General features: G+C 38.9%; 1 protein-coding gene across 2 annotated transcripts; it reads left to right on the top strand.

Moving 5' to 3' along the window:
• The first annotated feature begins 111 nt into the window (after positions 1-111).
• DCUN1D1 (defective in cullin neddylation 1 domain containing 1) lies at positions 112-20,247 on the top strand. Of its 2 annotated transcripts, none has more exons than XM_062583010.1 (7): positions 112-239; positions 8,886-9,102; positions 10,361-10,529; positions 11,152-11,282; positions 15,608-15,690; positions 15,931-16,027; positions 17,439-20,247. In XM_062583010.1, exons 1-7 carry the CDS (start codon positions 237-239, stop codon positions 17,516-17,518), a joined length of 780 nt encoding a protein of 259 aa, XP_062438994.1. In that variant the 5' UTR covers positions 112-236; the 3' UTR covers positions 17,519-20,247. The 2 variants fall into 2 exon arrangements, with proteins under 2 accessions (XP_062438994.1, XP_062438995.1); XM_062583011.1 differs by lacking the exon at positions 112-239 and adding an exon at positions 631-714.
• Positions 20,248-23,972: the final 3,725 nt, after the last annotated feature.

The following is a 23,972-nucleotide window of genomic DNA, read 5'->3' as shown; positions in this document are numbered from 1 at the left end:
CGCGCCGCCGCCGCCGCAGCTCCCGCTCCCCGGCGCGGCCCGCGGCCGCCGCCTCGCTCCGCCCGCGGCGCGGCCCGGGCCGGCGCCGCCATGAGCCGCACTGCGCATGAGCGGGAGGCGGCGGAAGGGCCCGTGAGGAGCCGCGAGCCGCCGCCGCCGCAGGAAGCCGCCGCCGCCGCTGCCGCCCTCAGTCTCCGCCGGAGCCGGGAGGGGAAGAGGCCCGCACAGCCCCCAACATGGTGAGCGCCCTCCGGCCCCGCGCCTCCGGCCCCGCCGCGGGGCGCAGGGGCGGCCGCGGCCTAGAGGCGGCGGGGCCGGGAGCGGCGCGGCGCGGCGCGGCGGGGGGAGAAGGAGCCGCGCCGGTGCCGCCGCGGCGCGAGGCCCCGAGGCGGCTGCGAGAGGCCGCGGCCGCCCGCCCGGCGGAGGCGGCGCTGCGGCCTAGGCGAGGGGGCGCCGGCGGCGGCGGCCTGGCCCCGCGCGGGCCCGAGCCGTGGCGGCGCCGAGCGGGCTCCGGCGGGCCGGTGCCGGCCGGGCCGGGCGCGGGGCAGCGGCGGCTCGGGGGCTGCTCGGAGCCCCGTGCGGAGCTGGGGCGGTTTCCTGAGCGCTGCTGGCGGCGGCGGCGGCGCTGGGCTCCGCCAGCCCCGGGAAAGCGGGGCGGTTTGGTCCTTCTGGAGCTGGAATGCGCTTGGAGGGTTTGTGGGCTTTGTGCTCTCGGTAAGGTCCTGTTCGTGCGAGTGTCGTAAAGGAGGGCTGGTCTCGCTCGTGTTTTCTCCCTAAAAACGTTATCCTAACAGCTGAGGATTTGCTCTCTGGGCTTGCAGGTCTGCTGTCTTTCCCTCTTTGCCCTGTGCTAGTGGAAAAGCAGAGTGGTTGGAATAAAACTTCTTCTTCTTTGCAAAAGAAGAAAAATATTTTAGCTTTAAAGAAAGGAGACCTGTCTTGGTCTCTTGCGCACAGTGTCGTATGGACACGGTGTCCTGTGCACCCAAGTCAGCATGTTTATCGTCATTCCTACAGGCCTACCCCAAACTGTACAGCTTTAACTACGTCTCTATGCTTAAAGTAAAACAACTTTCCCACAGCAGTGCATTGCCTTAGCAAGGGTGTAGGAGAAAATCTAAGATATACTGGTGTACATAACATTGGTACAAAGCTGTCTTAAACCTACAGTTAAAGGTATGCTGGTAAGTGGGATAGTATATTTAAAAAAATTGAAGTAGCATCTCTAACTGGTGGAGTTATTTTGGCGTAAAAATTTGATTAGCCAGGTTTTAAATTAGTAGTGTGGTGTTTAGACCTCTAATAAACTTGTCACTGCTATTACCGATTCAATTTTAAATGTAATAGTTTGGTGTAGATTTTCATTTTGACTTAATCTAGAACTGGAGTCTGGATTAAGTTCAGGCTGTGTAGGTATTTTGTATCTCTGCGATTTCTGGAGTTGTCTCAAATAACACTAACCTAGTAATGTTCATGAAGACATTTTTTTCCTGAAAAATCACTTAGAGCTGTCTCACAGTATACCGAGTGCAGGTATGCAAAATAAATACACAGTTGATGTGTTGTGTAGCCATATATTTTTGGTTAGCGCTATATTTAGAAATCTGAACTGAACAATCCTTTAATAAATTGCAATATAGTAGAAATAGTGAGGCGTATCGTGCTGAAGAATAGCTTTTTGTGGCAAATAGCAGAAGCCTGTCTGCTTAGTCTTCTTGATAGTACTTGAGAGAAGAACTAGAAGGTATATTCTGTGAAACAATACTAATAGATTGGTATTTATCAGATTCGAGGGAGAATTTGAATACTCTAGTCATGGCCCCAAGCATAGTCATTCTGCACTGTGCAAACTGGTAATTTCCAATTTTTGCTTGTGGACTCCAACACCCAGCTGAAAGGATGGCATAGACATTGAAGTGAGACTAAATGACAGGCTGCAGCTTTTATAAATTATAAATACAGGGTTTAGTGCTCAGGTATAGTGTTCTGTACCTATACTTGCAATATGTCAAAAACTTCCATCTATTTTGGGGGAAGGGTGGGGAGATTTGGTTGCAGAGATCTGGAGATCTTCATGTGGAAATGCAAGGTTTGATATCCCATTTTTCTGCCCTTCTGCTCTGCCATCCTGACTGGACCTTCCAGTGGCTGCAGCTGGTTCCTGCAGCTGAGGCCTGGCCAGTACTTGCCCGTGCAGCACTACCGGTCAAAGCTCTGCTGGCTCTAACTCAGCCTTGCTGGTGTTTGTACAGCCACTGCCTTTGGGACAGAGGTTTCCCGGCTGTGACTTGTCTTTGTCCGATACGTGGAAAGGAGGCCATCTCAGCAGCCTGTTTGGCTGACTGCTCTCTCTGGCCATTTAGTTAACTTCAAAAGCTCTCGGTACACCACCCTGGCTGCAATCCGTGGCTAACGGTAACAGCCCCTCTCCGAGGCCTGTGTTCACATTTGAGCTGAACAACCCCTGTAGAAGAGGTCTCCCTTCACCATTATCTGTTGGTGTGCTGCTGCTCCGCCACACTGACCCTGAGGACAAGTGACGTACCTGCAAATCAGGCCAGAGCTGCTGGCAGCGAGCTGACCGGTTACGCTCTAAGCCATCCTCCCTGAGGAGCAGAGCTGCTAGCTTTACTATTCTGAATGGTTTAATTGATTTAGGACCATGTTTGATAATCAAGACAAACATATTTGTATATTTATCCAGAGCCAAATGCTAACCTTAAGTTTTGTTTACATTATCTATTACATAGTCCACTTTGTGTTCTCTGAAGAATATTTCTGTGTTGATAAACACATAGTTTTGTATAATAAAATTCACATGACAGAAAGCTGAAAATCTCCTAATACTATATTTTTAAATAATGGACACAGTCTCCTGTAATGTTATTCTAGTTTATGACAATATTAAGTGGTGTTTAACTCAACAAGCAGTTCTGCTAGGCAGCTTCATATGGTGCCTGTTCATGTCTGTAGTAGTGTGTTGATACTAAATGTTTGGTTTTGGTTTTCCTCTAGTAAAACTTGCAGATTTTTGGCACAGTATTTAGGACTGGGTAGTTGAGTGTTGGACAAGATGGTGCATGATCTTGTTTCCTCTCGCAGCTTACTAGAGAACCCTTTGAACTTGTACTATAAAATCACTTTTAACTAGAGCCATGGAAAAATTATGCAGGAATATGAAATACTCTGAGAACAAGGTGTGAAATTTATTATGTAGCTTTTGATATTTTAGCGATGTTTTATGGTGCCAATGCAAATATATACTATGAAAGCAGCTTCTAATGGCTGAATAGAGCTTCCACCTGGACCAGAATTAAGAATGCTAAAAAACTGACAGCTTTGTTTTGTACTTTCCCTACTCCTTTTTTAGGTGAAGGGAGGTAAAATTGAAAAAGCTCTGCTTTTGATATTTCCTCCACCTGTTAGGTTAACATGAGTTGTCGTAAAGCACTATTAGAGCTACTTCGTTCTTCTGGGTAGCTATGTTACCATTTTCCAAGAAAGATTTACTACCCATATGCAAGTATTGAAATGATTTTATCTGTTAAAAGAATTTTAGAGGATGTAAAAAGCAACTTTGTGTTGCTCATGCTCTTTCTTTGGATGTTATGTATCAATAGGTCTTGTCAATGCTTAAATTGTGTTCTGATCCACTGCAAACAATTGAGTTTTACTTCATTTTAAGCTTCTTCTTCAGACTGTCTTCACCATTTTCCTTTGCATGTCCTCTTTTCAGAAAACTGTAGAAAATAAAATTTAGTGGAAGGACATGCTTGTTTATATTGTATTTACTTTAATTATTTTGTATTTAACTTGGATTTTATCTTTGTTTGTGTAGTATGCAGACATGCCATGGCAATTGGTGAATTAAAATGTAAATTGGTGTATTCATAGACTTGACAGAAATAAGTCATGATTAATTCTTATTTTCTTTTCAAAGAAGAAATATTTCTGATTTTGCCTTTTAAACCTCAGCCATGTGTTTGTTGAATGCAAGCAGTAAACTTTGATTATTTGCAGGTGCCTTGTATGTCCACTTGACGGATGTATTCCAACATGGTGTTATTTAGACACTGGAAGGAAGGAATATTCTTGTGATCGTTTGTGTGTATGTATGTAAAGATATGACAGATAGTCATATCTGTAAGGTTATTACATGCACAAACACAGTCTACTGTCTTCAGGCTGGATTAGTTGCTCTGTATTAGAACTGATGTTACTGGATCTTTTGCTGGCACAGGGATGCTTCCTGTAGCCAGATCTCTTGCGAAGGTTTAAATGCAGTTATTATAAAAGCCTGGACTTTGTGGAGGTAGATACTATTTTAGAAAAGGCTTTTACCTGTCACATGTGTGAGAACTTAACAGGCTTTTCTTCAAGAGTCCTGTCTGAAACAAAAGCACAGATGTCACTGTTGTTCAGGCTTCAGTCATTCAAATTCCTTTTGCTTGTGGGGAGACTAAGGAGACTTGGATCACCTGTAAGCAGTGGCTGGAAAGGGGCAGGTGAAAAGTAGGCTTCTTGATGGAGAAGTAACTGTGCGAATGCCTTTTGCGGGGGGCAGAAGGAATTCTGGGCAGGGATTCTTCAAGCTGATCACGTGCTGCTTATCTAGCTGGCAGTCACGTATAACACTTGAGCAAGGTCCAAAAACGGTACGTTGGTAGGAATCCTGGGCCCTCCAGTCCAGGCGGTATGGGACGAAGGACGTTGCTGTTTCCCATGAACATTATCCACTAGAGTGGGGCCCTCATCTTTAACCGGACAGCTGTTAGCTCTGCAGCAGGTGATGATGGCCAGTGTATAAAGCTAGTCTTTGAAGTGACTAAAAATTGAGTGTAAAAGATTACAAGGAAAACCAACTATATAGCCAAAGTTTGCAGATCAGTTCTAGCAGTTTTTATTTCCTAGAGACTGAGGAAGTTTCAGTCTGAGGCCAGGAAGGAGGGGGGAAAAAACTGTACCTTTTGCTGAAGTATTTGGTATTGGTCACTGTCAAAGACAGGTTATTGAATTAGAATTATCAGACTTGGGGGGAGGTAGATTTTCATTTTAAAGCTGATATTCTAGGATCAGAATTTCATTGGCAAGATGTAATTATTGTAGTCCTGTGAATCTACATAATGCGACTTGTCGTTTAGGGAGGTTGCTCTGAGCCTACTTTTAAAGCAAGGTCACGTTCTGTCTCTTATGATGTCCTTATTACAAAAGGTAGCTTGAATACCCCACAAACTTGATCAAAGGCTGGAAGGTGTGGGCTTTTACTTTCCTCTTACTGTAAGGATAAGACTAATCAGAAAGTTTCATTTATTTTCTGTTGATTTTTATCTGTATATCTAGCAAATGAGATCTGTTGGATAGAATTTTATCTTATCTCAACTTTAATGCTAGTAGAAAGATTTTAAATGGATTGTACCGCATTACAGCACGTACAATTGCAGCATAAGATACTTGTTGCTTGATGAATACAGGATTAAAGGTTATAGGGTGCTGTAGCTTCTGTGTGGCGCGTTTAAAACAATAATAGACTGTTAGAGCTCAGCTTCTAGAAATAGCTCTTAAAAGTGCAGAAGACTTGGAGCCTGTTCCTGGTTGAAGTGTGACTTTTTCAAGTGATGAAATAAGAGCTGTAACAATAAAAACTCGGCAGTAATTTTGTCTCTTGCTGTCCTGTAGTAGGCCGACCAAGAGTTGTCCAGTTACTTAGTGTCTTGTCCTCATTGACAAGCTTCTGAGGAAAGGCTCATCAAATATAAAGGGCTTTGGACTTCATTAAAAATTAAATCGTATTTGACCAGTTAAAAAAAAAAAAGGCAAGTAGTCCAGAGAGAGATGATTATGGCTGAGCAGAGTGATTTATTGCGCCATAGTATATTACAGGATGCTATACTAATTGTGTACTATTAGCTGTTTGGCTCTTGCCAAATTCCATGCACTTTTTTTTTTTTTTTTTTTTAAAAAAAAGGTTTTATTCTGTTACTATCATTTAGGGAACCCCAAGGATAGGAATATCTCATGTACCTACGTGGCATTTAAGTTTTTATGATAAAAGTGATTTAAGCTGCAATTTTTTGGATATAATGACGTGCATACTCACTTAGATGACAAAACCCACTACCTTTTGTGGTTTTCAGCATCCAAGGGATGAAGCCCTTGTAAGCCTGTTCCTTGGCTTCTTTTTGTTTTGTGTCATAAGCTTTTAGAGTTTATTTTTGCCGGAGTAGGTTACATAGGGCAAAACAAAGCCTCTTTCTTGAGGATTTAAAGAATACTCACTATAAAAAGCACTATGCATACTTATGTACGTTTTTAAAAAATGGAGCTAAGGAAGCTAATGATTAAAACAGTTGGCCTTGTCCAAAAAAGCTCATGTCGTAAGCATGACTCTTGTCTTATAGTACAGCTGAATCTATGGTGATGCAGCAGTCTGGTTGCATGGATTTGGTTTGAGGAAGCTAATAATTGAGACAGAATAAGCCTTGGATTTTTTTCATCTTGGTTTCTAGGATTTCGTTCAGTGGCTTGTGTTTTTATATATATATATAAATGTTTATCGTATGTTTGTAAAAACTGCAACTAAATTCATTATTAATTTCTTGAATTAATTTCACGTGTTTTTCAGCATAAGTGAAGTTTAACTTTTGTGAGAGTTTGAGGTCAGTATTGTAAGGTGCTGAATGTCTTCTGTGAAATGCAAAGCTCGCACAAATCTAATTTCAGTAACCGTGGATGCTCAGTATCTCCAAGAAGATACGTGCCAATTTTCCACAGTGAGCCTTTGCAGGACTTCAGATGGCTTGACCTTTACTGGGAACTGTTCCTGAAAAATCTGAGCTTTAGAAACTTGTCTAGCAAAAGGTCTGTTATGAGAAAAATATTCAAGAGACTAAAATAAAGAAGCAACACACTGAAACTTTAGTATATTCTAATTAGTATCACTATATTTAAACCTGCAGTGTGTGTGCTAAAATTTTAGTTTCAGCAGAGTTTTGCAGATTTTTTCCCCCTCCCTGAAAAGATCCTAAAGTAAAGAGTACTAGGCTGTTTAGTGTATTATGTGAGCATCAGTTTAAGTCAGATTTACTCTCTGTTATTTATAAAATGTGCAGCTCTGAAGCTGGTAACTTAACTACTCTTATGAATAACAGTGTTCACATCACCGTCATTAAGCAGCAGAAAACTGCTTTTGACTTCTAGGGCAGATCAGTGTTGTGCAGTGTTGATTCTTTTTTCTAATGATGATGTGATTGGACACTAAGTATCCTTTGGAATGAGAGCTTTCAGTCCGTGGTTTTTGAGCTATTCATTCTTTGACTAAGAATAGTTTATAGTTTTTAGAGATCTTTTTTTTTCTCTGCCCCCCTGAGAAAGAGCCATGCACTTGGAAATTGCAGTGATGATCACAATACACAAATTTAGCTAGAATGCAGGATACATTGCAAAAGAAATATTTGTGCCATATGTGAAATGCAGTCCTGACTTAGTCAGAACTTTAGTAAGCTGTAACATTTGGAGTCTTTTTGCTTTGAATGTACTGGAATGAACCTTAGAACTGGATTTGAATTTAGTGCAGGTGCTGTAAGACTGCTAACTCTGAATTAGCAGTTAAAGTTTCATGTAACTAATGTCTCTGAAATACTGAGCATGCTTCCCCTCATCAAAAATATCCTTGGGAATTACTTTATACTGGTAACTTACTGGCAGCAAGTTCTTGATTACATTTTGCACTTGAAGAGAGGTAAGTGTCTCTGGGTCTGCGCATCAGGCCAAAAATTCCATAGTTCTCACCTTTAATTCCTCTCTTTCTTCCTTCCCTCTGCCCCCTCCACATCTTAGCAAAATTACATACCTTTTTTTGAGCTTCGGATCCTGCACCTGTGAAATGGTGGAAATGTTGCCTTGCAGGAATGTTTTGTAAATTATTTAGGTGGAGTTGAGCACCTTCAGAATGAAAATCTCTAAATCAGTCGCTGAAGATGTTTTGATGTGTGCTTCCCTGAGATGGCCGAGCTGGCCTAATGCCTTGCTGCTGTCAAGAGGGCTGATCCTTTTCCAGGCATGTGATCTTGCACCTCTTTCTCCATGCTTTTGGAGTAGAGGGAATAAGTTTCTGAGTTCAGTGAGCTGGGACTGAAAGAGACAAGCTGTTAGATTTTTCCATTTGCTTTGGTATTTGCTGCTTATGTGGAAGCAATTAATCTATCAAATATTTTGGTATACACAAACTTTAGTTAGGCATCTTGATAGCCCCTCTTTTTGCAGGCATGCCACTAAAAGTTCTTCTTTATGAGGATTCTAGAGGCATTGGGTGAGGGGGAATTAGTTTAAATAGCAAGGTGCCCTAGACAACTGTATATGAATTTGCTGTGGTATTCAGTTACATCTCCAAATATGTGATAGGAATATCCTTTTTTTAACTTCCATGACTGAAGATAAAAATGGGTATTTCTATTGCATATTTGACTTCTGTGATGATTTAACTCAGTTTTGTTACAACGTAAACTACTTAGCCTGAAGGCAAGTTTGAAATATATTTCCAGAGTAGTGTGTGTACTGTCAAAAACAGGTTTTGGTGTACATAGTACTATTGTATGCACAGCAGTATGAATGTATCCTTTTTGCCTATCCAACAGGTTCTTCAGTCTGACTGTATCTGGATGCATAATCATTTATTTGCATGCCTAATTAAATAAATAATAAAAATAAATGAAACTTGTATCTTCTGATTTAGCTGACTTTGTAAAGTAAGAGAATGGAAGTGTTGGTTTGAACGTCTGTTATTAGGAAAAAAGTGTAACTACTGGGGAAAATTATAGTAGTAGTATGAGGCTCTCTTTTCTTTTGTAGTAAAACATTTCTAGTTCAGTGTTGTTCCTTTTTGCTAGAACAAGTTGAAATCGTCACAGAAGGATAAAGTACGTCAGTTCATGGTCTTCACACAATCTAGTGAAAAGACAGCAGTAAGTTGTCTATCTCAGAATGACTGGAAGTTAGATGTTGCAACAGACAACTTCTTCCAAAATCCTGAACTTTATATACGAGAGAGTGTGAAAGGATCGTTGGACAGAAAGAAGTTAGAACAGCTATATAACAGATACAAAGGTGAGTACTGTGGATTTTAAGCCTTATTTCCTACTTGTGTATATTCTTAATTAAAATCTTTCATTGTGGCTCTATTCTTGTACTTGGAAATATTAACAGACTTTTTCGGCTTGGTTTTTCCATACCTAATAATACAAGTCAAAATATATTTAAGGCCTTGATTTTTGCAAGGATTACATGCAGTTGCTTTATGTAAACTTAAGTTACAGTTAAGTCTTGTACCCGTGTACAAGATCAAGGTCTGGAACTGGAGTTTTGTGTACAATGACTAGTGATTAATGTGGACTGTTGGTGATTTTTCTGGGGGAGGCATATTACTCAGGACTCAGTCCCTTATAGAGTTAAGTCACATACCAGTGATGGACTCTACCTTATTTTTTATTACGATTACAAACAGAACAGAAAGTCTTTTATCTATTTTATCAGCAGTGCTCAACTGATTTTATTCTACCGTGAACATTAAGGTGGATTCAATACAGTAAAACGAATTCAGTGTTTTAGCACTTTAAAAAATCTAAAAATGAGCGCTGTGTTCTGTGTTGGTTTTCATGTGTGCGCATAATCCAAATACCATTTTCCTGAAGTCTTTGTTGGCTTGCGTTAGTATATCTTTGTTAGTGCACTTGAAATGTGAGCATCTCACTTCCAGAGCAGATGTTGACTCCTTCGTGGAAAGAGGAGGACTGACTGGTTGACTTGGAATTGGTAATCAGGCAATGTAACTTTCCTCTTGGAGGTTACCCTGTCCAATCTCATGCGTGCTGGTGATGCCAGAAAATGCATAAAATTAATGTCAGTATAGTAATTTATGGGGAGATTTGCTTAGTTGTCTTAGTGCAGCTTGTAATGGACCTGTCAATATTGTAGTGTCATTTGTAGTGGTACCTATATCAGCAATCTTATCTAAGATGTCAAGAATTAAGTATGCTGGTGGGAAAGGACCACTGTTCTCTGACTAGAATGAGTCAGAGTATCATGCATATTGTTAGGCAGAAAACAAATATTTGTGATGCTTTTATCTGTGAATGAACATAGCATAAAAACTTCATTATATAGGAGGTTTTATTGCGGTAATTTGCTCAAGTGTTAAACTACTGAAAATACTAATTAAACTTTGTTTTTAAAATACTCACTTTGTGGGCTTATCCCAGAAATAACTTCTTGAAAACATGCTCTCCCTTAAACTCTTGTTGAAGAAATGTTAGTTTTTTCAAAGATCTGAGGAGTTTTGCTTGATAATCACTTTTATATCTCAAAGATCCTCAAGACGAAAATAAAATTGGTATAGATGGTATACAGCAGTTCTGTGATGACCTAGCACTTGATCCAGCCAGCATTACTGTACTCATCATTGCATGGAAATTCAGAGCTGCAACACAGTGTGAGTTTTCAAAGCTGGAATTCATGGATGGAATGACTGAGCTAGGGTAAGTGTGCCATAGGTGCTAGACACTGACAGCGTAATCTAGTATCAGCAATAGGAACGTACAGTGAAACAATGCTCTTTGAGGGATTTTAGAATTACATTGTCCTTTCAGAATGTTTTGAGAGTCTTTTCAAACTTTAGAGACTTTTCAGAATCTGTAATTGCTTGTCTGCATCTATAAAAATGCACCTGCTTTCTACGTGCTAGATGCTTAGTGATCCAAAAAGGAGATGTGGGTTTGAGTGCTACTTGCAGCATGAGCACTTTAATTGGCTGCTGTAGAGCTACTCAAGTAGGTGAAGCAAGGATGTTGGTCCACAGTCTAGCATAGCTGGGTTTTCTTTGCTGTATGGGAATGCATGTTGGCTTTCTCTGATTTTTCTGAAAATACTGTACATTATAGAATCTGGTCTATGAGTTAGCGTATGCAAATGAAAATGTGAAGAAATAACAAAGAAATGAAGTTGTTGTATAAATGCAGGTTAGTTAGGGACTTCTTGAATTTTACTTTAATAATCCTGCTGTACTGACAACAAAAAGCTTATAAGAGATTTTAAAAGTTGTATCTTATATGTTATGGCACAATGACTAATACAAAAATAAACTTGCTGTTTAAAATGCAGATGTGACAGTATAGAAAAACTAAAGGCCCAGATTCCTAAGATGGAGCAAGAATTAAAAGAACCAGGAAGATTTAAGGATTTTTATCAGTTTACTTTCAACTTTGCAAAGAATCCGGGACAGAAAGGTTTAGGTATGTATTCTTACTTGTAAACATTTATGCATTGGAATGGTAAATGGCTGCTTAAAGCGGTAAGTGAAAATATTATGATTCAATAAGTCTGAAACTCAGATAACCACACTTGGGATAAAACATGTCTCACTGTTGTGAAAGATAGATGTCAAAGTCAGATATCAGTGTCAGATTTGCGAATTGATTGAAATGTCTGTATCGTTAGAGTAGACTGCACAAGTTTATGTGGGAGAATTTTTATTCTATCATTAAGAGCATGCACAATTCTAAGACAATAGATTGTGATCGCACATTAAACGTGTAATTATACCACATAAAATTTGCAGCAATGTACAGATTATTGGAATTTTAACTTTTAGGATGAATTTAAGCTGTAAAAACTGGTTAATGTTTTTTTTAATGTGTTTAAAAAAAAAAAAAAAAAAAAAAAAAAGTCTGCAAAGTCTCTTGCAAGGCCAGAAATGCATGTAAATATCTTTGCAAAGTAGAATTGAAATAGCACAAATTTCTGTATCCTGGGCTGGATGACTTTTGTTGTTGTTTCCTTTATAAGATAAAACTTACTGACCTGTGGCCTTTTTCCATTGGTTCAATGAGAGGGGTTTTTTACATTGTTTCAGAGGGGTTTTTTTTTGTTTGTTTGTTTGGTTGGTTTTTTTGGCTGATCATGTTTTTCATTAGCATAATAGGTGAAGTACAAGAATGCTGATTAAGAATAATTTTTGAAAGAAATATGATTTTAATGGAAATAGATTAATCTGTCTATTCAAAACAGCAAAAATAGGGGAACAAAATTTAAGCTATTAGCTTAAGTCAACTGTTTAGCTTTTGAGAAGAAATAAAACACTAAACAGCCCGTGAGTTTTTTGTTAGCAGCTTGCAAATTTATTTTTCTCACTGATGGAAATGCCTCAAACTGTTTGCCACTCACCAATTTTGCAGCTGTGTGCTGTGCAAACACAAGCATTCTGCTTTGCTTTTACTGTGCCTTGTGTATGTGGACCCATTTGGGGGTTAAAATTAATATTGGAAAATAATGAAGTAAGCAAAAGTTCCATGTCTTAGTTATGAATCTGAGTCATTCTCTAACATCTTTCTGTACTTTTTTGCTTTTGTTTGAATTCTGAATTTCGTTGTCTTTTGAAGAAGCTAGAAGAGCATTGCTAAACTTTTGTTTAAAAATACACATGCATATGCATGTAGCCAAATCTGAATCCTACAAATAAATGAATGGGCTACTTCTTACTTTGTACAGAAAGCTTGTTTGTTTTGTTTTTTGGAGGTAGGCTGCCACACCAAGGAACATCTGAACAGTAACTGAATTGTGAGAAGCTGGAAGTTAGGTGGTAGTGTGGAATCAGTTTTGCAATCTGATTGGTTTCTTTCAGGTTACTGTTATAACATTTAGCATTTATATAGCACTTCTTGTGTAAAGCTATTTAAAGATGAAATCTTTTTACAAAAATTCCTGTCATTTGGTAAAAGTGAAATCATAATGATACATGGTTGTATATATTGAAATGGTTTTAATCAATTTTCTCAAGGCTTCAGAATAAGCATAACAGAACTGTTATGGTTAATACTAGCCTCTTATTTTCTTCTCTGTATTTCTAAGGTATAAAGAAGAGGGTTACATTGTTTTCCTGATTTATTTAGGCCTATATAGAAATGAGTGTATTGAGTATCCCAGATGGAATAGACCTCAGTAAAAATGATTTAGCAGGAGAACTGACTCTTGCTTTTTTTTTAATTTTTCCTTCCCCCTTCATTAATCTTAAAGCTTCTTTATGCAGACTATGTTCTAACAGTGACAAAGTATAATTATCTCAAGACCCTGTAGCATATATGTACTGTGAGATTTTAGTCTGGATCTAGAAGTGATGTAGAACTAAGTTTAAAATCTGAATGCTTACTCCCTTTTATTTCTTATAAAGCCAATAAACACACAATTCTAGGCATGAATTTATGATAGGACAGAGTAATTTTGGAAACCTTGAAGGCATTTAATTTTGGAGTGTCTAAATAATTGCTTGTAGCAACTTGCAAATTGATTTTTAATATATATTGGTCTCTAATCTTGCAAACATTGAGTAGTTTAGGCACAGTTCTGGAAATGCATATCCTCTGCATACTTCTGTGTACGTCTTAAAAGTTCCTGTGATATTTGTGTATCATTTGAGAATACCTTTTAACTGATGCTCATCTCAAACATTGTTCTCTTTTTGCATAGCAGTCAAAGGAGAGAGTCAGTTTTGAAACTTTCACATCTGATCCATTTTTTGTTCTGTGTTACCAGTTAAGGAGGACTTCCCCAAACAGTCTTGCTTTTTCTTACGAAGATCTTAAAATTTATCCTTTTTTTTTTTTTTTTTTAAATCAAGAAACTTAAAAGTAATGTCTTCCTAAGATATTATGTCTTTGTGCTTTATATGTCTGGCCCCATCTTGAAAGAGTTTGAGGTTGCAGTTTCCTGCAATTTGTTGTTTTAAGGCCTTTGCTTAGCCACAAGAATAACATGGTAATCGTATAGGCACATTAAAATGCACATTTTTTTTTTGTAGTATTTGTTTATGAGGCACTATAAATATGCAGAGATATTTATATATCTCTGCATGACTTTGCATGCTTGGTATATCTACCGTTAGTGCCTCACAAGTAAATTAACCTTAGATTTCCAGGCTTTCCTCAAAGAACTGATCAGCTTAATCTGAAGTTTGTTTCTATTCACTTTTAGGAAGACTATTTTTTGCTGAAAGTAAAAGCTTGTGTTTTGTATCTGAACCCTCTGTTAAAGAGAAGTAACTAGCCTTTATGTTTTTAACAAGCTGCCATTTTCAGATACAGTGTTTTTACTGACCAGTTGTGACTTTTTTTTTTTTTTTTTTTTTTTTTTTTTAAACTTCTTGGAGCCTCAAACATGGGCCTGTTTTGTGAAATCTTGCACTCTTGAAGCTGATGGAAAAACCTCCATGAATTTTATCCTTTACTTTGCTCAGGAAGGATTATAATGCAGTTACACTGTTAGAGGAAAACTTATAATTTCAAATACATCAACCAGCTCAGAACTTTCTGGCCCCCCTCACTCTCCTGCCCAACAACTTCTATTTTTTTCCTCACCTGTCAATGCATTTTGGGCTTTGTTTTATTTGTTATTGATTTCACCTCAAAGATCCCCACTCCCCTTGCTTTTTAAAGATGCATTTTTTTTTTTGGAGAAGGAAGTTTGTTTTATTTTTGACAGTGCAATTGATCAGTTGTTTGCAGACAAGATTTGATAAGATGTTCTATGAAAAGGTCCTCATTGATTCCTGGTAGTAGAGATCATGGAAAGTAGAGAGCTCAGATACCTGTGTGGTTTTGTACTGTATGTGTAGATGGTGGGGGTTTTATTATTATTTTTAATCCACTAACAAGTTACTGGATGCCACTGATAAACAATATCTGCATGTCAGTTTAGCCTTTGGCAAATGCTAGGGAGTTTTTTTCTTTGCATGCTAGGCTAATCGGTATTTTTTTTTTTTTTTTTTTCCTTCACTCCCCACAACTGCTGCTTTCTAACGGCAGCACATGGGACCTGGCAGGCAGCAGGTTGTTCTTGTTCTTGAACTGTGATGTTCAGTTTTCTCAGTCATCTTGGGGAGCTGATGGAAAACAAGCAACAACTTCACAGGAGTCATTCAAAAAAAAAAAAAAAAAGAAAGAAAGAAAAGAAAAGAAAAGGAAAAAAAAAGAAAAAATAAAAGAAAAGGAAGAAAATGGGGGGCAGGGGCAGAATAACCAACCATCTGCTACATAGTAGATAATTAAAGAATTTTTTTTTTGAGGGAAATCTGAAGATATAAACATGCAAAGCTAAAATCTGTAATGAAGCTGCTCTAAAAATAAAATCATAAAAGCTAGTTTTATGTGAATTGTGATTTATAAAAAGAAAGAAATGTTTTCAGTAACTCATACTGCAAATACTGTGAATTTTTCTTTTCAAGTTGATAGCGTTTTTAGACATTAGTATTTTACTAAATTGTACCTAGAGTATTGTTAGATAGCAAAAAGAGTATAAAATATCTTTGTGTGGTTTTAGATATGTTAAATGTTAGTATGGGCAGTTCTCAATTCTCCATATTCAACTGGTAGTATCAAAACGTACACAGTGTTTGTGTAAGACTATTTCTCTCTGGCTGTCTTTTGTAAAGGATCCAAGAGTATATTTGCATTAGGTTAACTTTTCACCATTTTGAGTATATAGTTCATCGTAGTGTTAGATACCTGTGGAGATGATATATTTGAAATGTGTATCTCTAACAGTAATATATATTTCAATATTACAGATTTAGAAATGGCCATTGCCTACTGGAATTTAGTACTTAATGGAAGATTTAAATTTCTAGACTTATGGAACAAATTTTTGTTGGTAAGTTTAAATCTTTATATAAACTGGACTGCAGTAGTTTGAAAATGTCAAAGATGAATATGTTTACATCTTTGAATAGATGGGACAGATAGTTTTGACATGGATCCCCAGTACTACAGTCTGTAGTGTGTACAAGAAAAATATGCTTTGGTAATATGGATATGTCCAAGATGATAATACTGAGTTGATAAAGGTTTTAAAATGTTTTTTTAAATACAAATTTTCCACCTGTTAATATAGGAGCATCATAAAAGATCGATACCTAAGGACACCTGGAACCTTCTTCTAGACTTTAGTACAATGATAGCAGATGATATGTCTAACTATGATGAAGAAGGTAAACACTTCCATTTTCTTTTATTAACTTCTTCCTCTGTTTTATGCTATATTTATCATTGTGTATCTGCTTTGGCACAGCTCCTCTAATAATGGTGTAATTAGAATATCGGTGATGATGAAAAGTCCAGAGTTAAAAGGACTATCTTAATGCATGTTGTTATTTATTACCACAGGTTTAAAAAAGAAATGCTAATACTCTCCAAAAGCCCCGTTCATTTCTTTTGCTTTCTAAACTAAGATACTAACTTCTTTGTAAATCAAACCATGATATCTGTCCATTAAAAACACAGATCCTCTATCAGTGTAGTTCTTGGCATCTTCAACAAAGTAATTGGTTCCTGGCCTGTGCGGTTTGTTTGTTTGTTTTACAGGGCTCCTCTGGTTATTACATTTCTTAGCTGAGAATATATTTTTTTTAATTTGATTGTTTTGATTTATGGAAAGATATTCCATATTTAATAATATTGAAGTGAAGCTGGCAGTGTACAGGGATCACTAGACATAAGTTATTTTTACAAATAGTGTTTCTTCTAAGGTTTTGTATTGATCTTTCCTCTTCCGGTCCATCTACAGCCAAGAACAACTAATTACCTTCAGTTGTTGGCTGCAGATCACTTCGAGTGGAAAAAACTAAACTTCTGGTTCCTCCAGTCTGGGGGAAGTGAACTTTTACAACTTTGTTTAATAGTTATAGACATCCCTTTATCATCAAGCAAATGAACTGCTGCCATAATAAGTCAGTGTAGTTTAGAAAGAGTAAAGATATTTTTTAACATCTTTTCATTCCAAATGTTATTTTAAAACTTCATATGACCTCTTTGGATGTCATTTTCCTCAATACATAAAATATTGGTATGCAGTATAACTGCCTCTTGATAAGGAAGATGGAGGAGTGAGTATCGTGTAGTACCAGTCCTCTATGGCATTGGCTATAGAAGTACATTTTGTTGTTTTCGAGCGTGGCTATGTGTGCTGATTCCAACAGAGGAGCATTACATTCGTAAAAAATCATGTTTTGAGCTGGAAATGTTGTAGTGTGCCACATTATGCTGCTGTTTAGAGCATAAGCTTCTTAAATGTTTTTGAGTGCTGTATGAACTGCTGCAATGCTGGAGACCAAGTCCGAGTTCTGGTTCCACCAACAGGACAACTTGCTATTAAAATTTTGTTAGCATGTATTTTCTGGTCAAGGGTATGTCAAAAATATGACCCCTGATGCATTGTAACTGGGTTTACCTGAAGGAGAAATCTTTGAGCTGCTCGTAAATTTCAAGCAGTTGCATCAAATTATATATTTTTTTGCTTGAAACTTAAGGCAGGATACTAAATAACTTGTTTAGAGCTGAAGCTTTAAGCAAAAATGTTTTGTTGACCTGATTTCTTATTATCTGGGCTTTTATTTCTTTTAGGGGCATGGCCAGTTCTTATCGATGACTTTGTGGAATTTGCACGCCCTCAAATTGCTGGGACAAAAAGTACAACAGTGTAGCACTAAAGGACCCTTCTAGAGTGTACATAGTCTGTACAAATACATGAAATGGAAAATTGCACAGTCAATTTCTGCTGGCTGGACTGAACTGAAGATCAATCCTCACAATATGGCTGAGGGTTGAGACAAACCTTTAAGGATACATCTTGGACCATATCATATTTCATTCTTCTACTGGTGGTTTGGGCTTTTCTTCTAGTCTGGACCGCTCTTGCCCGTTAAAATTCCAACATTGTGGATTTCATCATGGATTCTTTTTTTTTTTTTCTTTTTTTTTTCTTTTTTGTGGACCACCCTAGTTTCATCTCCCATAAGTCTTAGAAGCTTTATAATTATTTTGAGGTTTCTGGTTTCACATAAAGCACAATGCTGGTTATCATCAGACAATTTGTTGTATGACATCTGAATTATACAGATCAACATCAAAACACTTTTTTAAAAAAATCCTTAAATATACACTTGGGGCTAGTTGCAAAGACTGTATTGATAGCACTTCCTATAAGAGTGATATATTTAAGTGTACTGGGTCCGATTTTTTTTTTTTTCTGGAAAAGTGCAGGTATTGTCTAAGTGAGGTTTGAGTATCTGATAAAAAAGAATTGCAGAAATAATCAACAGAACCCAAGATTGTTGATATTGGGGTATCCAGGTGCCTATCTGAATGGTTTGATTGTACATCAACTGACTGTGAAAACAGTTGAAGTACTACACAACTACTGTGCACTTACAGCACCCGTGTGTAATGTTATAGTCAGCCTTCAGTGAGCGTCATTGAGATGAGCTGTGTGTGTAATGGTAGAATCTAATAATCTCTAGCTTATTATCTAAGAAATCAGATTTCATTACAGTTTTGAAATGCTTATCTGTCTGTCTAGGAAAGGTTTTTCATTTCTGTGGAAATCTAAAACTTGAATATACTGAATTTGTGTCTTAAATGTTTGCTACACAATACAGTATTTTAAATTTGGCATGGAATTTTTATGGCTAAGGTATGAAGAAACAAATGACCCTGGTATTCAAGAAGGTTGAGTTTGATATGAGTCTAGATTTTGAAATGATTATCTTGAGACATAAGTTAAATCTTTATAACATATAGGTACTGCTGTTGTGGATGACACCCATTTTTAATTACTTATTTTGTTGAGCTTTCCTTAAATTGACATATCATTGTGGTTGCCAAATACAGAAATTAAGAGTAAAGCTTTCCCAAAAAAGCACAGGTCAGATATGAAGTACTAGACTGGCTTTGTTTGCTTAAATTATTTTGTTGATCCACCATTACTTCTCACTGCATATAACTAAACCATTCGTTTTGTTCAAAGCAGGTTTTATCAGATGTGATTACTCTTTATTTTTAACCTTACAAGAGCTCTTGAAGAGCTGCTTTCATGCTAAACATGCTTTTTTACTCCTCAGTAACTTGTGAAGAGATTTGTTTTCTTGAGATAAATACCATTCTGGAAAATGCCACGCTCCATGGAAAAGGAGGAGAGAAAAAGAAAGGTGATAGTTATGAGTAAGGATAGAGATTTGAGTCGATGCTCTGAATAGTCCCGTGTTAAGGCCAGAATTATTTTTGAAATGAGTGATTGGAACTTGCACTAAAGAGCAGAACACTTTTATGCGGATGCTAGAAGTATTTTAGGAAAAATTTGACTATTATGTACTGCTAAAAATTTTATTTGTATGCCTTGAAGTTGACCGTCAGGTTAGCTCCCCTCATATCAGTGCCCTTTTAAGAAAATCCAGTTGTGCATTTATTTCAAGAATACAGTTCTACAAAAGTGTTACAAACTTACTCCACCTCCTGGAATTGGCTATGCCAAAAATGTGTGTTTTGCTGCTTTCAGTATTTCCTTTCTCAATTTTGTGTAAATATAAATGGGGACTTGAAATTATGGGGGGGGGGAAAAGCTCTACAAGGTATATATGCGTGCTGTTTTCTGTCTTGAGGGTTTTGGTACAGTTTCGGATTGATTAGTTCGAGTATGCTGTGTTTTGATATGAGAACTAACTAGCTTTTTATCCCAGTACAGACTCTTCCCTCCAAAAGTCTGATATTGGTTAGTGGCATAATGCCGTGGTGTTTTAAAGAATATTCCTTTTGAATGCAAGACCTTTTCAACAAAATAGTGTTGTCATCAGTTTGGTACTATATGCTTATAATTACTGTGTAATTATAAAAAAAAAAAGACATAAAACTTTGATTATGTTGCAGAAAAGGGTTATTTGTGCTATGATGGCATCTTAAGAATTTTTCAAAATGAATAACTAAAGTTGAAAGAAACATTGATAAAACAGGGTGTTCAAAGGACAAAATGCCTGGTTACAGGGAATATTTTGTATTGAAAAGTGCTCAGATGTGGCCATGTGTTTTTTCCTTTATATATTTGTGTGGGGTTTTTGGTTTTTTAATGCAGACAGTTGCTTACTTGGATTGCTTTAATTCATAAGTGCTTACGTCCTCAATTTGATGATCTCCCCATAATGGATCAATTTAATTTTGCCAAACATCAGAAAAAGGTGAACACCTGAAGTTTGTAACCTGTTTTTTATACATTAAAGGTGTGTTTAAAAAAAAATTAGAAGTGCCCTGATATAAACACTTAAACTCAAGATTATATTTAGTAAAAAACATCATTTACATATCTCTGTAAGTTCAAATGTAACTTCTTACAATCCCTCTCATTACCAACAGAGGCAATAAAGCTCCAGTGAAATTGCCATGACTAAGTCTTCTCATGCATTGCTTCAGTCTGTTCTTTGTGAGACTTATTTCTGGACCCTCCTTTTAAGGAGGTGGGGGAAGTATGGAATATTTATCTCCTGTTTAAAACATGCACTCTATTGACAAGTCTTTTTTCTTTGGTGGATGGGAGGGGAATCTAAAAACTGATGCAACATCTTGCCTGCCCACTTGTTCTAAATGTTTACAAGTACAAAACTTACCCAGCTCTGCTGCACTGACGTTACCTAGTATGCGATGAAAGATACCACGCACAGTACGTTTGTTTAAATGGGGTTGCTTGAAGGCTACCATACGTAAGTTACTTTGTTAACAGGTTGATCGATTAAAAAGAGTCATTTACTTATGAATTGCTTCAAAACTTTTTTACAATGAAATCTGTACCGAGAAATCCTTATTTAAGAAAGATCCATTTTTTTAAGAATGCATTTAATAAACTTTTGTCATTCACACTTTATTTTAATAATTTGCCAGGAGTCTCTGTAGATTTTATTTGAATATAACACTTTTTCCTTAAGCCTGTGGTGCCATTCAGTCTTCTGAGCTAAGAGCTGACCACACCATTAAATAGCTGATGAAATTATAATATGACAGTGTACCAAGAATAGACATTTGTGTTATAATACTGAGCTGAGTGTTTTAGCATGAATGTATTAAGGTATCTGCATGAGTAAATGCTTAGAGAGGTTTTTTTCCCTGCAATTCAAATAGACACCTGTAACTCAAACTCAAGTCTGTGTCTTTAAACCGGTGCAAAATCAACTCCATATTTTGGAAAATTATTCCAACAACTTGTCCTCAAATGAACTATGCTGTATTGCAGTCCCATATTTTTCCAAGGGTGACTTGCAGTCAGCTGCTCTCATTCTGCTCTTTTCTGTGAGAATAGTCAGCTACGGCTGTGTCCTTTTTTATTTTCTTTTGCAGGGAGGTAGCTGTAATAAATGTTCCCCCACTTGTTACTTCCTCCTCTTTGAAGGGAGAACACACCTTTGTATTACTGTGCCTTGTTTATAAGGGAAACTCCTCTTGCCCCAGAGCATCTTCTGGTTTTTGTGTCATTTTAGCCAAATCTAGACCAGGTCTGAATTCCCTTTCAAGGACTTCTAATGGAAGGGCTTGAAGAGAAAAACTGCTTTCCTTGTTTATCAAGGTATAGTGAGTAATACTTACTTTTGAAAGCACTACCAGGCAATGTTTTAGCACTGATAGAAGGATTATTTTTCACCCTAAACTTCTGCTCAATAAAATTTTCAAAATCCCTCTGCTTTCCTGGCTCTTCTTTCAAATGGGAAAATCAACCTGTTGCTGTAAAGGTTGCACTACTCCTGTCACAGGACTGAGGTGACAGAAGGTGACTTCTGTGTGCGAGGCAGAGGCTAGTTTTTTTAACGGGATCTGTATTGCCTAATGCACAGGACTCCCCAGGGCCACAAGACACGATGCGATGCTTGACGTGATCCTGAACAGCACTGAGAATGCCAAGACGTTGAAGAGGTGGTTTGTACCTGTGCCAGTGTTGTGTTTGGCTTCAGCATCCATCCTCCCTGGGGTGACACGAGCAAATGGTCTTCCGCTGTTCTGGTTGATGTCACCAGGCAGCAAGGTGACTCCTTAAGGGTGATGTGCTGGAGGCACAGAGGGAGCCTGCACTGCTGTTTGCTGCTGGAGGGGAGGATGGAGGGACTTGGGCGGGCTGAACTTAAGGTCAAGGCACTCACGAGGGTGCTGTAAAAGCTGAAACCGTGTGTAAAGGAAGAAACAAGATGTTAAACTGACAGTTTTATGTAAAACATTCAAATTAAACTGCTTGCCTTCTAAACTCTGTATGCAGAGTATGACGGCCCAAGCCCACCTTCCTCCGTGCAAGGGCTCGAAAGACAACGAGCAGGAGTCAAAGTCCTACAGCGTCAAAGCCCCTGGCGAGCGGGCTGGTGCTGAGAAAACCCACGGGGCGGGTGGAGGACGAGGATGCGAAAGCTGCGCTGGGAGAGCGAGGGGCTGCAGCAGGGAAGCCCAGCAAAGCCTCAGCGTGGGACGTTTGTCCGAGAAGAAACGGGTGAAGCCGGTGCTGGAAGCTGCTGCTGAGCAAAACCCCTGGGAGGATCCGGCTCAAACTGTGGCGGCCAGGAGAGGGATCATGGAAGAGGGGCAATGGGCAAATGGGTGTCTCCCAAGGAGCAAGCGTGCTGCAGGCCACGGCACTGTTACAAACGAGATTTTGGGATGTGGGCAGGGAGGAGGTGAAGGATAGGGAAAATTAAAAAAGAAAAAAACCCACAGCTCCCAAACCTTGATGACACCAAACGATGCAGAGTCACAGCCTCACCTCTCCCCTTCTGAGTACTATTCCTTGCCTGAATTAATAAAAATTAATTATATACTGAAAGCTTCAAGACAAACATAGCAGAGAGGCTGATACCAGCTGGTTCCTTGAGTGTTCGATCATTTGAGATTATTCTGGTCTCGCACCTGAGCAAATAGGTTCAGTTCTGGGCTTGGAAATGCTGCTGCAGCAGCTCTGGAAATGTGCTGAGCAGGTCGCTGAAATGCGTGAGACCATTTTGGTACAAGGTGTGATAAGCAGGAACCAGCTCGTGGAGCCGGGACTGCCCTGGCTGAAGCGTGGAGCCCACTGGTGGGCAGGCCGGCGGCGGCAACTGCTGCACTCGAAGTCTTGTTATGGACCCAAATAAACAAACTCTCCCCCCACCAAAAAAATAAATAAATAAAAAAAATAAATAAAACCCACAACCATTTAAATGTAAAATCACTGTTTATAGTGTAATCAAAACTTTAGGTCTAATCCAGACTATTAATGCAGTCACAGAGCTCATTGTCACAGGAAAAAAAAAAAAAACAAAAAAAACAAAAAAAAAACCAAAAAACCTAACTATTGCTTTATGGAAAAGTTTAGATAATAACAGCACGGTTGTTAAATAAAAAAACTTACTTAGCTGTATGTAGCCTAGAGACTTTTCCTGGGAAAAACACAAACACGCACACACACGGCCACAGGCGCGCACACATGAACGAACACACACACACACACACACGCACGCACGCACGCACGCACGCACGCACGCCGGCCAGCCAGCCAGCCAGCCAGCCAGCCAGCCAGCCAGCCAGCCACCCCCCACCCCCATCCCATCCTGTCTCTCTCGCTCTCGTGCTCTCAGTTCATGCCGTCCCTCTCCGGCCACCTCTCCAGGTCTCTCTGAATGGCAGCACGGCCCTCAGGTGTATCATCCACTCCTCCCAGCTTGGTATCATCAGCAAACTTTCTGAGGAGGCACTCTGTCCCCTCAGCCGGGTCATTGATGAAGAAGTTGAACAGCATGGGACACAGTACTGAGCCCTGGGGGACTCCACTAGCCACAGGCCTCCAACTAGACTCCACGCCACTGATGACGACCCTCTGAGCTCTGCCTTCCAGCCAGTTCTCAGTCCATATCACTGTCCACTCATCTAGCCCACACTTCCTGAGCTTATCTAGGAGGATGTTACGGGAGACAGTGTCCAAAGCCTTGCTGAAGTCAAGGTACACAACGTCCACTGCTCTTCCCTCATCTACCCAGCCAGTCATTCTGTCACAAAAGGCTATCAATTTGGTTAAGCAGGATTTCCCCTTGGTGAATCCATGCTGGCTACTCCTGATCACCTTCTTTTCCTCCATATGTCTGGAGACGACATCCAGAATGAGCTGTT

The sequence above is a fragment of the Rhea pennata genome, chromosome 9, assembly GCF_028389875.1.
Source record: "Rhea pennata isolate bPtePen1 chromosome 9, bPtePen1.pri, whole genome shotgun sequence".
Taxonomy (NCBI): Eukaryota; Metazoa; Chordata; class Aves; order Rheiformes; family Rheidae; genus Rhea; species Rhea pennata.
The sequence above is the reverse complement of the archived record's forward strand: the minus strand, read 5'-3'. Positions and strand labels throughout refer to the sequence as shown.

Bases quoted from the DNA above. Each gene is read 5' to 3' on its own strand.
- DCUN1D1 (XM_062583010.1), top strand. The intron at 9,103-10,360 runs GTGAGTACTGTG...TATATCTCAAAG, and splicing joins GCTATATAACAGATACAAAG to ATCCTCAAGACGAAAATAAA. The intron at 15,691-15,930 runs GTAAGTTTAAAT...CTGTTAATATAG, and splicing joins TATGGAACAAATTTTTGTTG to GAGCATCATAAAAGATCGAT.